At 35.5% G+C, this 14,685-nt stretch overlaps 1 protein-coding gene across 1 annotated transcript; it reads left to right on the top strand.

Annotated features, from left to right (window-relative positions):
• The first annotated feature begins 5,148 nt into the window (after nt 1–5,148).
• On the top strand, nt 5,149–13,411 carry LOC104222947 (BTB/POZ domain-containing protein POB1-like). Its single transcript, XM_009774281.2, has 6 exons — nt 5,149–5,510; nt 7,030–7,152; nt 8,731–8,852; nt 8,942–9,005; nt 9,269–9,548; nt 12,360–13,411. The coding sequence occupies exons 1-6, from the start codon at nt 5,276–5,278 to the stop codon at nt 13,171–13,173; spliced, it is 1,638 nt and encodes a 545-aa protein (XP_009772583.1). The 5' UTR covers nt 5,149–5,275; the 3' UTR covers nt 13,174–13,411.
• The last annotated feature ends 1,274 nt before the right edge of the window (nt 13,412–14,685 follow it).

Below are 14,685 nucleotides of genomic sequence, written 5' to 3'. Positions count from 1 at the left end.
TGGTTTCAGCTTGTGCGTATGTGTGTTTTCTTGGTCAGTCATGGCAAGGAGGAAAGGTTACTCATGGCTGGACGTTGTAGGCAACCGTTTGAACGTGGGGGGTGCGACTGGATGGTCGCCTTGGCGTGGTATTACAGGTTGGTCGCCGGGGCTGCTAGGGGTCGTTTGGGCAGTGGCGTTTGGTGGTGGTGCTGAGCTGGGTTGTTTGGTGATGGGAAGGTAGCGGACTGGAGCTGGAGGAGTTGGTTGGGCGGTTATGGCGGAGAGGGAGTTGCCTGGGGGTTTTGGATGTGGGGAAGGTGAGAGCAGGAGGGTGGTCTGTTGGAGCAGGTGGGTTGTTGTTGTTGAAGGTGGTGTTTGAGAAGGTGGTGGTGCTGGTTTTGGTCGTTGGGACGGGTAGCAAGGTCGACGGAGTTGGGAGGAGACGGGGTAGGTTTTTTTTGGACTGGTTTTTTGAAGAAGACGATGGCTAGGGGTCCGGTGGTTATGGCGGAGAGGGAGCTCGGGGAAGGTGACGAGGACGGAGTTGAGGCTTCTGCTTCTTCTTCTTGTTTAAGAAGAAGACGATGAACAATAGTCTTGTTTTTTTTTCAGACAGTAGGGTTCTTTTCTTCTTCTTTCAAAGAGAAAGAAGAAGATGCACAGTATTTTCTTTCCAATTTTTTCCCAGTCTCCTCCTGTCCGTTTTTCTTTCTTTTTAATTTCCAAAATCTCCAAAGTGTTTCTGTTCGTTCCCCCTTCAGGTTTCCTTTCTTTCTTCTTTATGAAGAAGAAAGACCAACAGTAGTCCTTTTTTCAATTTCTTAAAAGTCCCTCCCGTTCCTTTTGTTTTACCCGTGTATTTAGCATGGGTTTTGCCCAGAAAAATGAGCCCACGCGTGGTGGGGTTCAAGGCATATGTCCCCCACGCGTGGTGGGGTTCCCCACGTGTCCTGGACACGGTTTATTATGGGCTAGGTCCGAAAATTAGGCCTAAAACCGGGTAGTTTAAACCCGAATATTATTCTTTTGCCCGGACCCGAGAAATAGGAACACGTTGCTTAACTAGTCCTATGTAAGCAAAATAACTACCAAAAGATAAGACTAGTATTTAAACAAAACTATATCTTTTTTAAATATTTTTCAAGGTTTAAAATAGCTACAAAATATTAATAAAACTATATTTTTTTGTAATTTTCGTTTTAAAATATTAAGATAAAATATGAGGTAATATTTTTGTATTTTTTCAAAGTTAAAAAAAATGCCTATAAAACTTTAATAGAATTATTATTTTTGTATTTTTCGAAATTATATAAGGTATAAAAATAAAGTGCAATTTTTGTATTTTTTCAAGTTTATGAGAAATACATAAACTAAAATTTATATATATATTTTTTGAAATTTTCTTTTTGCAACGAAATAAAGTAAAAAATAGTTAAAATAGCTCTATTAGTCCTAAATTAGATATTTTAAGCTAAGAGCGTAAAAATTCCCGGGGAGGGTCAAAAATCACGTGCTTACAGCTGCCCCTCTTTGACTGGAAACACGAAGCTTATTCTTTCAGTACCCAATTATGGATAAATATTACCCCCGATAGAAGATTATCCATATCGGGTATAATAAGCTTATCCTTTCAGTACTCCGTTATGGATAAACATTGCTCTCAGTAGAAGATTATCCATATCTGGTATAGTAGCAGCTTACACAGCAGCTTCCTTTCTTCTATAAATATAAGAGATTTCAGTTCATTATGTACATCAGTTTGAATCAGAATAATATATCAGTTTCTCTCTATACTTGTCTTTACTTTATAGTCTTTATTTTATAAAAGATTGTGAGTTTTTACTAACGGAAAAAATCAAAACTAACTGGAGCATAAGCTATTGAATTCTTCAAGTGGACCCCACTTTCCATTCAATATTCAGTATCTTCTTTAAATTCACTACTTTTTTTTGGTGAAAGCAAATTACTTCTCACCTTCACTGTTTAAAAAATTATTTTTTCAATAAGTATTTTTAACTAGAAAAATTATCTGTTTGGTAATTTTATAATTAAAACATTCATTTGATTAAAAATATACCATGGCAACATAAAGTTATATACAACAATTTTATTATCTCCTTAAGAAATATTTTTTCATTTGTTTTATTCATCAACTGTTTTAGTAAGGAAGATTTTTTTAAAAAGAAAAAGAAGTGGAGATAATTTATCAAGATTTATGTTCGGATGTTCTTATACTATTATCAATTCATATCATTTAGTTCTCGTTAAATTAAATTTCAATTGGAACACTTTATAAAATTAGGAAAAATATTTAAGAATAAAATATATTTTCAAGTCCCCTTTTGAATAGAGAAATTTAGTATTTATTCAAATTGCATAAAAAGAATTTCCCTGTCTAAAACATGACTTGAGAATAACCTAAACCAAAAATTACGCAAATTAATTTGGGAAAAAAATTTCCTTTAAAAACCATTACATATTAGGCAGCATAAGAAGTATTATTATGCAGGATTATACTTCTCTCTCTATGATCAAAGTTAGTTGGGTACTTCCTCTGTGTTCAATAAAAAATCCAATATTATATAGATTCAAAATACATAAATATAGAATTAACTATTTTAAAAAGGCTCAACAAATAATTATGGTGAATAAAGTTGTATTACACCCTAAATAATATCTCAATCATATCAAATGAAACTAGGAAAAAACTGTAATGGTTCAATTTGAGGTCAATTTGATTAGTATTTAGCGCAATACAAAAATTAATTTATTTTATTAAATTATTAAGACATGTCATTAAACTAGAAAGAAATACAAATTTTCTTGTTAAAAATTTCTAAATAACAAAAACTCAGGTTTATCATTTCAAAGAACCCAAAAACAACACACCTTATCATCAATTATTTGGGAATAAAAATAATTTATTTTATTATTCAAATTTTGATTGATATGAAAAGAAAAATTAATACGTTAATACGATTGAAAATACTAAAAGAGTAAAAAAATATATTATTCAATTTAAACAATGAGAAAATACATAGCGACTTATGTTTCAACTGACTTTTTAATCATATTTGAATAATCATTAAAGTTTGGTGGTGCAGAATATTTTTTAAATAAAAAAGTACAGAATCTATGTAGAAATACTCTAAATTGTATTTGAAGTATTGTATAATCTTTGTACAATAAAGTGTCGACAAGTATTACAAAGTGATTGGCATAGTTATAATACGATTTTAGAAAAAATAAAATGTACATAAAAAAGAAGAAGATAAATTACAACACTGGTAATTGTGGTTCTATATATTATTATGCAAAAAGCCTATTGTATTTCTTCTTTCTCTAAAGTCGAACAAAGTGTGTAATTAGCTATAGATCAAATCAACAAATATTAAAAGGAAAAAACAAGAAAAAGAGCAACGATTGGGCTTGTGCATCGCACGAGTACATCATCTAGTTCATAAATAATTTAGATACAATAAACATGAAGCCATAAACTTTTGAACCAACAACCTTCCGAACCCATAAATTTCATAAACTTCAGAACTGCTAAACTTTCGAACTCTTAAACTTTATAATTCTAAACCCGTAAACTTCCAAACACATAAATCTTCGAACTCATAACTTTGGAATTTGTAAAATTTCGAACCTGTAAACCGAAAGCTGAAAAAATTAAAACTGAAAACATATATAAAAAAAATCCCCGGGGGGGGGGGGGGGGCAGGTGTAAAGAAAAATGAAAAAACAGAAATTTAAAATTACAAAAAAAAAGAAGAAGTAAATTTTCTTTTGCGCGGGGAGGGGTAGCAAGGTGGGTGGTGACGGAAAAAAGCCTTTTTGGAGAGAGGAGGTTGGGTGGGTAGGCGTAGGGTGGGTGAGTGTGGGGGTGAGTTGGTGAGGGTAGGGAAGGTTGAGAAGGAGTTTTGGAAAATATTTTCCCTTCTTTTGATAAGGAAAATATTTTTCTCCAATTGGAGGAAAATGAGTTCATAAGAAAAAAATATTTTTCAAAACATTTAAGCCAACCAAACATGAAAAAATAGAAAAATATTTTTGTCCGTTCATTAGGGTGTCAAACGACGAGGGGTCTCCTAACAAACATCGGGCAAAGTTATCATTATTGAAGGGGAGTTAGTTGGATCGCAGCCAGTATGTATTCCTATGATGTATGAACTTCTCTAGTTGACTAGTTCTCTTATTACCAATCCCAATCCTGTTTTTCTTCTTTTGTATTGATATAAGTTCAATAGAAAAGGCACAACAGCTATCATACTTTTCTTTCCGAAGCTAATTTTCAAGTTTCAACCAAAAGGAAAAAGGGGGCAAGCTTCAGCGTATTTGACCATTCAATTCTATTGTGACTATTCTTCTCTTTTTATTTAGTTTTGCACATTTTCGAAAACTTAATCATAAGTCATAGCTAATAAAATAGTGAATCTCTTTCATATTTTATTTTATATTCCGATTAATCGTCTCATTTGATCATTGGCATTTCTTTTCTTTTCTTTAAATCTCTTTAAATGAATTAACAACTCAATGAAAAAGGGAAACTAAAATACGAGGAACTAGCTGTCACATGTTTTAGGATAGATATAGAAATGGACTAGTAATCTTATATTAGGGTGTGCATAACTAACCATTATTAGGAAAATCCCAAATAAATCGAAATGCATCAAAAAATCCAATTTCATTTGTCAAGGGAGTAGTTATTTTCCTGCATGATCCACAACTTTTTTAATTAATTTTTTACCCTTTTTTTGGTCAAGCGAGAGAATCTACTTCTTACTTTATGAAATGACTTACATTATAAATATGATCCTTGTACAAGATTTTCATATAAAATTTAAAATGTCTAAATACTAGACATTAGCTTAAAAGTTAATCAAACTGATTAATAAATTACTTCTACTACTTAAAATAGCAATTTTTAGAGCAGGATAGCATCAATGAATATACTTGGCAAATTAACCTAGTAGTATAAAAGTAAAAGATAAAGATAGAAGATTTTTCGTTGATGACATAGAAATTGCTTTACCTATAGTGTGTATTTAATTATAACAAATCTTAGTTTAATTTAATTAACATAGTTTGGTGTTGAGGTTCTCTTACGTGTCTTCTTGTTTTCTCTGAGACAGTTCAAATTTGATTCTGCAATGAATAAAACCCACTTGTCTATCTATAAGTCATTGCTCTATGGCTGACCCAAACTGAACTACCCCCCACCCCCACCCCCACCCCCACGCAACAGAGAAAAAAGCAAATCCCAATAGGGTTTTGGAGAGAGTTTACAGTGATGAAGGATCAGAATTTGGATCTTTTCGACCCGAGAATGGCTGTTATGGACCCGGAAAGCTCTCCTAGCCGTGCCCGGGACCCCGATTTCGGGTTTGCATTCAACGACAGCAACTTCTCCGACCGTCTCCTCCGGATTGAGATTATGGCCGACCCCGAGGGCTTTCATTGTCAGAGTCTAGCTGATTGGGCCCGCAATCGCAAACGACGGAGAGATGATATTAACAAGGATATGAGTTTGTCCTTTGCTCCTTCTTTTTTCTCTTAATTATATTAGCTATGCAATTGGTCCTTTAAGCTCAGTTGCTCGAGTTTCTAGCTAATTTTTGAATTAAGCTTCAGTTGCTCGAGTTTCTAGCTAATTTTTGAACTGTGTATTTGTGTTGCTTTAATTTTTTGAATGAACTGGAGCTTAGTAGAATGAAAATGATAGAAGATTCATATTTCTGACCCTTACTAATTTGGGGGATTGAGGCAGATTTTTTTTCTTTCTTTTTTAAATGATCTTTGATTCTTCTAGACAACATCATATACTGTCTACTGCTCTTGTTCTTATATTCAAATTGTCTAGTTAACATATCATAGTTGTTGTTGTTAGTAGTGTTTTAAAAGGCTAGGGCGTGAGGCGAGGCGTTTTACTTAATACGGGGCGAGGCGAAAGCCTCGAGACATGGGGCGTAAGCCCCCATAGATCTTTAATTTTTTAAATTTATAAATTAATAATATAACATTATAACACAATAAAATATAAAAGATGCATTAAAAGTTCAAGAAACCTAAAAAGAATCAAAGAAACTCATATAAAATAAAATATTTAGCATATTTTACAAGTATAAATAAGACAATACTGTTAAAGTTACTATGAAATATAAATTAACTCCAACCTCTTAACTTTCAAACAATTAAAAATTATATTTTCTTAAAAAATATTATCAAATTGCATATTTTACCTCTTTAAAAGTAAATACACAATAAATTTTCAATACTGTAATTTAAAATATTACTCCTTCATGAGTAAATATAAAAAAAATTAAATAGTAAAATAAAAAAATATATGATAATTTGGAGAGACATAGAACTAAGACATGAAGATCTATCAAGTAAAGATATAAATTTTGGTTATCTATTTTTAGAAGAAATATTCAAATAATATTCACCCTCACGATGTTCTCAATTAGTAAATATGCAATAATATGTTTGTTATTTGAGTTATTCACAATTTTCATATTTCTATAGATAAAAAAAACTTTAATCATTCATTTATTAAAGAATTTTGAGAGTTAATAGTGCAAATTAGTGAATTCAACACATGATTTGCATAGGAACTGTTGGGCGAGTCCCGAGCATTGAGCGTTAGGCGTGTTTAGGGCGTGTCGCCGGGCGCTTGAGGGCGTAAGCCTCAGAGAACTAAGCCCAATCTCAAGGCGTTTTGATAGTGCCCCGCCCCAGGGCGAGCCCCGAGGCGAGTCCCAGAAAAGCCCTTTAAAACAGTGGTTGTTATAGAACGTGATGTAAATATTGTTTTAACAAATTCTCCATTTTCTATTTGAAATTGGTGTTGTTAAAGTTTTATTAAATGTATTACTTTTGATGTTTGGAGGGAAAAGAGGGAGTGATGAGGGGGTCATGAAAACACCGTTGCTTCCCTAAAAATATGAATGTGATGCATATTGGGTAGAATTTTGCTATTTATTATTCTCGTATAGGTTTATCTTTTTCTCTGATGATAACCAGACATGTGCCACTTGCTTGCAGCTTTGGATATCACTGCATGCCCTGAAGAGCAGATTATAAGCTGTAACCAAATTGATACTGAAGATGCTGAGAATGAAAATCAAGATGAATCAGTTGTTGCAATGATCGAAGAACCACACTCAGGTATGGTAATCAAATCTAATCCTGCATTTCGTTTTCGTCGGCTTATGCTTTTTCGATAAAAAATGAAATTTTTGAAATTTCCATGTATGTTCTCGAAATAGGTGACTTCAACTGCTACTCTACTGAATTAAACTTCAAGATAAAGAAATGAAATTTTACAGGAACACATTTAAGTCAGAGATATGAAGGGCTCGGCGATGAGCCAATGAGTGACCTCGTAGGAACCATAGACCTAAAATGTAGATTTATTTGACTCTTCAGGTTTTGTTTCGATGGGGTCTTTTCCTTTGACATTCATATTTTTTCTGTAAGATTCTAGGACAACTGTCATTTTGAAGTCAGTTCTTTATGCAGAGAGATGTTGAATCGTTTCGAAATAAGAATTTTTTTTACCTTTTTTCGAAATATTTCACTTTTTTTTTCCGAAATCAGTGTTTGGCCATAAAATTTCTAATTTTCACTTGAAGGCAAATTTTGGAATTTTTCGAAAATTTGAAAAACTCCAAAAAGTTATTTTTCAAAATTTTCACTCAGATCACTCACAAAACTTCAAAAACAACTCAAAATTATATTCATGTCCAAACACAACTCTAATTTTCAAATACCATTTTCATTTGAAAAAAAAATTCACTTTTTTTTGGAATTTTACATTTCTTATGTCCAAACGCCCGCTAAAAGTAACTTATTGTTGCCTGCATAAGGATTTGGTCATAAGCCATTGTTCAGAGATTTGGCATGTACATCAGTAAACATTACAAAAATGTAACTGAGTCTGTTTGTGTGTGTGTGTACTTGTGCTTGTATATGTATGTGTATATTTATCCATCCCAGTTATCTTGTTAAAGACCTATTGTCAAGTTGCAGAAGACGTATTTGCTGAAAGGTATTTATTAATATTGAATAATTGAGTGTTCTGAGTGCAATTCAAGGGATTTAAAGAGAGAGCCTGAAAATTTTCTTCTTTGCTGTCTGTTTATCTATGACAAGATGAATTCATATAGAAGCCACTAGCAGGTTTGCTACATTAGGCTGCTTTTTTTTGTTCTTTATATTTCAAACTTGATTGTGGAACTTATAATTTTCTTTTTTGAATGCGGATACCTTGTTTTCAAGTAAGGTGATCTCTAGGCATACTGTAAACAAATGCTAACCGAATCTTTCGTTATACATGGAAACATTTCCTTGCAAGGAGTGATGACTGGTGGGAACAGAGTGAAAAAAGGAAAGGAAGAAGACCATATCTAAAGAGCATACGTCATTACTGACCTTGTTACTGCTGCTATATGTCGCAGAATGGAGTCAGCAGTATTTCTTGTCTGTGTATGCTATAACATACTGTTGCATTTTCCTCCACTTCCTTTCGCTTTCTAGTTTTGATGCTTATCTTTTTGTACTTACTTTCCACTGTCTAGTTTTGATGCTTATCTTTTTGCAGTATCATAAGACATGTTTCCCTATTCATGGTGTTCATAAATTGTATTTATTTTTATTATCGGATTCAAACTTGTATTTTGTTTGATTCTCACTGCTACTCCAAAATACCATGAAAAAGATAGCCATGCTATGTTTTATGTGCAGGAGATGAAGCTGCTAACACTGATGATTGTTCTTGGAACTTTGATTCTCCAAGAGTTGTTAAAGTTAAAACCTTACATATAAGCTCCCCCATTTTAGCAGCAAGAAGCCCATTCTTCTACAAGGTAAACATCCTTTTTCAAATGTAAGCTGCTAAGCACTGTCTAGAGTTTATACGTGAAGAATCAACAGTGTTCTCTTGTAATTTATATAGCTCTTCTCCAACGGGATGAGGGAGTCTGAGCAAAGACAAGTAACTCTAAGAATTAATGCTTCAGGTATGAGGAATTTAAGACTAACAGTATATCATTCAATAAACTCTTATTGGTAGTTATTTTGGACTGGGCTTTGCTGTTTAAGCATAAGTTTTTCCTTGCCATTTTAATGAGAAATTGCAAAGGACGGAGAATTTTCTTTTCTTTTAGCATGTAGTGCTAGTGATTTGATAATTGTGGGTAAAATATTGTTACCTTAGAGAAGTTGTAGGAATTCCTATCCATTTCATGTGGAATGAATAGTCTTTTCCATTCACATGGAGCAGAGGAAGCTGCACTGATGGAGCTCCTGAATTTTATGTATAGCAATACATTGACCACTGATACAGCGCCTGCTTTGTTGGATGTACTCATGGCTGCCGACAAGTTTGAAGTTGCTTCTTGCATGCGGTATTGCAGCCGGCAACTGCGTAATTTACCAATGAATCCAGAGTCCGCTTTGCTATATTTGGAGCTTCCTTCTAGCGTCCTGATGGCTGAAGCAGTTCAGCCCTTGACTGATGCCGCAGAACAATTCCTAGCTGCAAGATACAAAGATATTACCAAGTCAGTTCCATTTCTGACCAAACTCTATTTCACTCTATTTCTTCTTAAGTTCTATTAAGTTTGTCTCTAATGCTGCTGTATGTTTTCCAAATAATGATATTTCAGTCTCCACAGCATCCTTTGACCTTTAGTCAATGCAGTGGTGATAAATTTGTATTTGCTAGGAGACCTTTTCTATCTAGTGCCAGAAAATTTTTCCTGGAATTTAGGGATGACAATAGGGCGGCCGGGGCTGGGCTGGGCATGCCTTGGCCTGCTAACATTTTGAGCCGCCCTACCCTGCCCCATTTCGTATTTTCTCAGATTTTTGCCCCGCCCCGCTAAGCCCTGCCCTGCCTCGTTTATGTTTTTTCATCATTTATCTTTATTTTTTCTTTTGCAGTATTCTAAATTAAATTTTAACTTTTTCAAATTTTTATTTGAACCTCCTATTAAAAGAACCAATTTGAACTTGACTAAGTTGTTTATCCATGTTCAATAGTTGATTCAAGATTTCTTTCATTCTTATAAATTATTTAATGAAATAGTTATTTTCATTACATATTATGCTTCCAGCAGCATAGCTACTTTAATGGAGTAATCAGTTAAGGTTAAAATACGAAATCAATGGCAACAAAATGAATAAACACAATCTATCATAACTTACTAGACCATTAAGATTGAGATTTTTCTAAACAAACAAATTATATCATTCAATTCATCATTCACTAGTAGAAATATGAAGAATTTAATAAGCAATCCAACTGAACCATACTGTTGTAGTTAATGTATTTAAAGCAAATCGGCAAAACACAAACAAGAATGACAATAGAAAGTAGGGAGAGACGTGATACTGAATCATTAAATTAAAATGTCAAATAGATTATGTGAGAATGCACGGGAGAAAAATCTATTTTTTAACAATGATACAATGAGCCGTATATATAATACATATTCTATTCCTTCTACACATGAGACTAAGACATATTCTACTCCTACTACATACGGGACTAGGACATATTCTACTCCTACTACATATGGGACTGAGACTATTTACACATAACTATCTAACACTCCCCCTCAAGCCGGTGCACACAAATCATATGTACCGAGCTTGTTACATACGTAACTAATGCGAGGACTAGTGAGAGACTTGGTGAAAATAAGTGCAAGCTGTTCATTCGACATACAAGGCCACTAGACTCCCCCTGAGCAACAAAACCAGGTGGTTGCCGATAAATAGAAGTTGGTCGAAAAGTAGCCGGAAAATTTTGAAAATAGTGAGACTAGGCGGAATTCCACACTACAAAATAGGTTCTAAAACACCATCAGAAAACAGAAACTTTTCTGGAAATCACTATTCACGCCGTAAAATCACTGTTCACGCCAGAAAAAATAAAAGTTGTCAGAATTTGATGTAATTTATATGGGTAGGCTCGGAATCACTATACGAGTAAGTTGTCCTGATGAAATTGTCAAAAAGTGGTCGGAATGACTTACACGCGCCGAAAAAGTTATTGTAGCTTGCCGGAACCCTAGTTCTGGCGGAGCTTGGATGACTTTTTGCCGGAGGGGTTTTGTCGCTGGACTTTTCCGAACAAGATGGTAGTGTTGGTTTTCGCATAACACTTACCAATGAGGAGATAACGCAAATCAATCTTGAGTCGTCAACTGGAAAGATGCACAGTGACTGACTTTTCGTTTCCGATGGGACTGGAATTTCTGCGGTTTGGTCGCACAAGGGTTTTAGATCTGAAGGTGGTACTGGTATATGCACAGTATCGTTGTAGCAGTGATGAACCCTGGGAACAAGACGAAGTTGCTGGAAAATTACCCGGCGATGAGTTCTTTCTTCCCGGATATCGCTGGAATGACACACAATGATGCTTTTCTTACTGAAGCTCTGATACCATGCGAGAATGCGCACAATATCGCGAAGTGGCCGCCCTTGCTCAATTTGGCTCATACCTTGATGCTGCGACTCAAGCATTACTCAATAGAGGTGCAAGGCTGACAGAAGTACCGAAACAATGAATTCCCAGTATCTCTCGGCGTATCACCAGTATTTCCTTCCGGTGATTCATCGATTGTATCTCTGAGGCCTATTGCCAGTATCTCTTACCTGTTCGGGTCATTCTCCCATTCTTCGATCTCTAGATCGAGTTGCTAGCTTCTTGTCTACCAGTCCTGGATGTAGATTCTCGACGAATCAGCGGGAGAAAAATCTGTTTTTAACAATGATACAATGAGCCCTATATATAATACATATTCTACTCCTACTACATGAGACTTGGACATATTCTACTCCCAGTACATATGGGACTAGGACATATTCTTTTTGAGATGATATATGAGACTAGGACTATTTACACATAACTATCTAACAATTAATAGTGCAACTTCCTCATATTCCAAAATAAAGCTTTCCCTGCCCTAACCCACTAATTCTTTAAAAAAAGAAAATTAGCCCTGCCCTTCCCCGCCACGCCCCATTTAAATCTTCCCCTGCCCTGCCCCATTTAGAGATTGCCCTGCCCTGCTCTGCCCCATTTAGAGATTGTCCTGTGCTGCCCCATTTAGAGTTTGCCCCGCCCAGCCCCAATTGCCATCCCTACTGGAATTCTGCCCCACTGTACGTCACTCAAAATTGCATCTTCGTTATTATGAATTTTTAAAGAATGAAAAAGTTTCTTTTCCATAGCCCCTAAGTATTTGTTTTGACGGATTGGGAACAAGTGAAAAGTTGGTCTCCATCTATTGCTGCTTTTGGTGAGTTTTGATTAGCTGTCACACTTCTCTGTGCTTGATAATGAGCTCATTGTCCTTGGACAGGTTTCAGGATGAGGTTATGAAGTTGCCTCTTGCTGGAGTGGAGGCTATTTTATCCAGTGATGACCTCCAGGTAGCATCAGAGGATGCAGTGTACGACTTTGTGTTGAAGTGGACAAGGGCTCATTATCCGCAGTTTGAGGAACGGCGAGAAATCCTTGGTTCACGACTTGGTCGTTGCATCCGTTTTCCTTTCATGAGCTGTCGAAAGCTTCGGAAGGTTCTGGCATGTAATGACTTTGATCAGGAATTTGTATCCAAGCTTGTTCTTGAAGCCCTCTTTTATAAAGCTGAGGCCCCTCATCGTCAGCGAAGCCAAGCTGCGGAAGAATCGTCATCACCTAGTCGTCGTTTTGTGGAGCGTGCTTACAAGTATCGACCTGTCAAGGTGGTTGATTTTGAATTTCCACGGCAACAATGTGTAGTCTACTTGGATCTTAAGCAGGAGGAATGTGCAAACCTCTTCCCTTCAGGAAGAGTGTATTCTCAAGCATTTCATTTAGGGGGACAAGGGTTTTTCCTGTCTGCACATTGCAACATGGATCAGCAAAGCTCTTTCCATTGTTTTGGTCTCTTTCTGGGTATGCAGGAAAAGGGTTCTGTGACTTTTGCTGTTGATTACGAATTTGCAGCAAGAACAAAACCAGTGGAGGAGTACGTCAGCAAATACAAAGGTAACTACACTTTTACGGGGGGCAAGGCAGTTGGCTATCGCAATCTATTTGCCATACCATGGCCTTCTTTCATCGCTGAGGACAGTCCATATTTTATTAACGGTATGCTCCATCTCAGGGCTGAACTTACTATCAGGAATTGATTCCTTGCTCCCACAATGTACAATTAATATTGTTGTTTTTGCTTCTCGGATAAGTTCAACACCCAATGTTTCTTGGTTTGATAAAAAAAGAAGGCAAGGTTTAGGGTAAGTGCTAACTGTGGTATGCTAGGCATTGAAATATTTTGTACTAAATCACTTTCCCCACATCCACATGCTCTGCAAAGATAGAAAAGGATGTAAATGGATTTGATGAGTGAAAGAATGTTGGTTACTGTGACATGTTCAAATGTGATACACAGATTGCCCTGAAAATGTCATGCTGCAGTTGACAGTGTACAACATATGTAGCCGAGTTTGTATGAACATGCTAGCAAACACTTTTTTTTTTTTCCTTTCTAAATAAACAGCATTCCTGCAGAACCGAGGATACCGAACGGAAGTTGGTAAGTAAAACATACTAGGTGTTGTATTATATAGGAGTAGTTGATTACAGAGTATATGTTTACTGAAATTTGGGGTTCCCATGCAAGCTCTGGCCATTGGGCTTCAATAGCATTGACGAGATCTCTTTTTGCAATGGATTGGCTTGCTTCATTACTGCTTGCTGCCAGTTGAACCTCAGCTTGCCAACGAAGCATAAGGTTGTCCTGAATATTGTGATTGTGAATTGGTTCTTTTAACATTTCTATGGAGAGGTAACAATACGTCTCTATCAGCATGGTAGCAAGCAGCAACATTTTTTTCCCGCAGTGAACAAGATTTATGCTTATCAGCTGCTTTTTGTGCGACTCTTGAGTCACATTCAGCAGTAGTTAGAACAGCTCTTAAAATCTAACCACTTCAACTATTTCGTTCATTGCCCCCAACAATGAAATAGAGTGGTTTCGTGTTCTTTCAGTGATTCCCTAATTCTTTGATGCTTGCTGCTGATTGAACCTCAAATTGCGTGTCCCTAATTATTTAACTTGGGATCTTTAATTTATTAGCCCCACGAATGGCACATTATGCTTCTCAAGTGGGGTTTCGATAGATTTTATTGGCAAAAGAAAAAGAAAAAAAAAGAACTTTATTGGTGTCAAGAGCCTGATCTAGTTGAACTACCAGAGAATCTTTAAAGAAAATTATGAGATGCTCATCCAAAGCTGTTTACCTATTCCTTTAAGAAATCATTTGGCATCATCTCTAAACACTTCTAGTTAAATCTTAGCTAATTTAACTCCAAAATTTGATAAGTGATCATCTATAACTGAAAACTAACAGCTAAAATAAGAACGAAACAATATTAATGTGATAAAATGAAATATTAGAAAATCTATTGATGTAAGTCACGCTTTTGAATAATTGTGGAACATGACTTGTTCTGTTTGGGTTGAATCACACATCGAATACTTTTATTATCTAACGTTATGCTGCTAGGTGAAAATAACAGGGAGAGAAAAGAATTTCTTGTTTAATTTTCAATCGGAGATGCAACGACAGCATTGGTCCTTATTACGGGGAAAGTCTTCCCAATCACAATAGAATAAAGATAATTGAGTGTACCGCAATCTA

The sequence above is a fragment of the Nicotiana sylvestris genome, chromosome 1 (genome assembly GCF_000393655.2).
Source record: "Nicotiana sylvestris chromosome 1, ASM39365v2, whole genome shotgun sequence".
Lineage (NCBI taxonomy): Eukaryota > Viridiplantae > Streptophyta > Magnoliopsida > Solanales > Solanaceae > Nicotiana > Nicotiana sylvestris.
The sequence above is the reverse complement of the archived record's forward strand: the minus strand, read 5'-3'. Positions and strand labels throughout refer to the sequence as shown.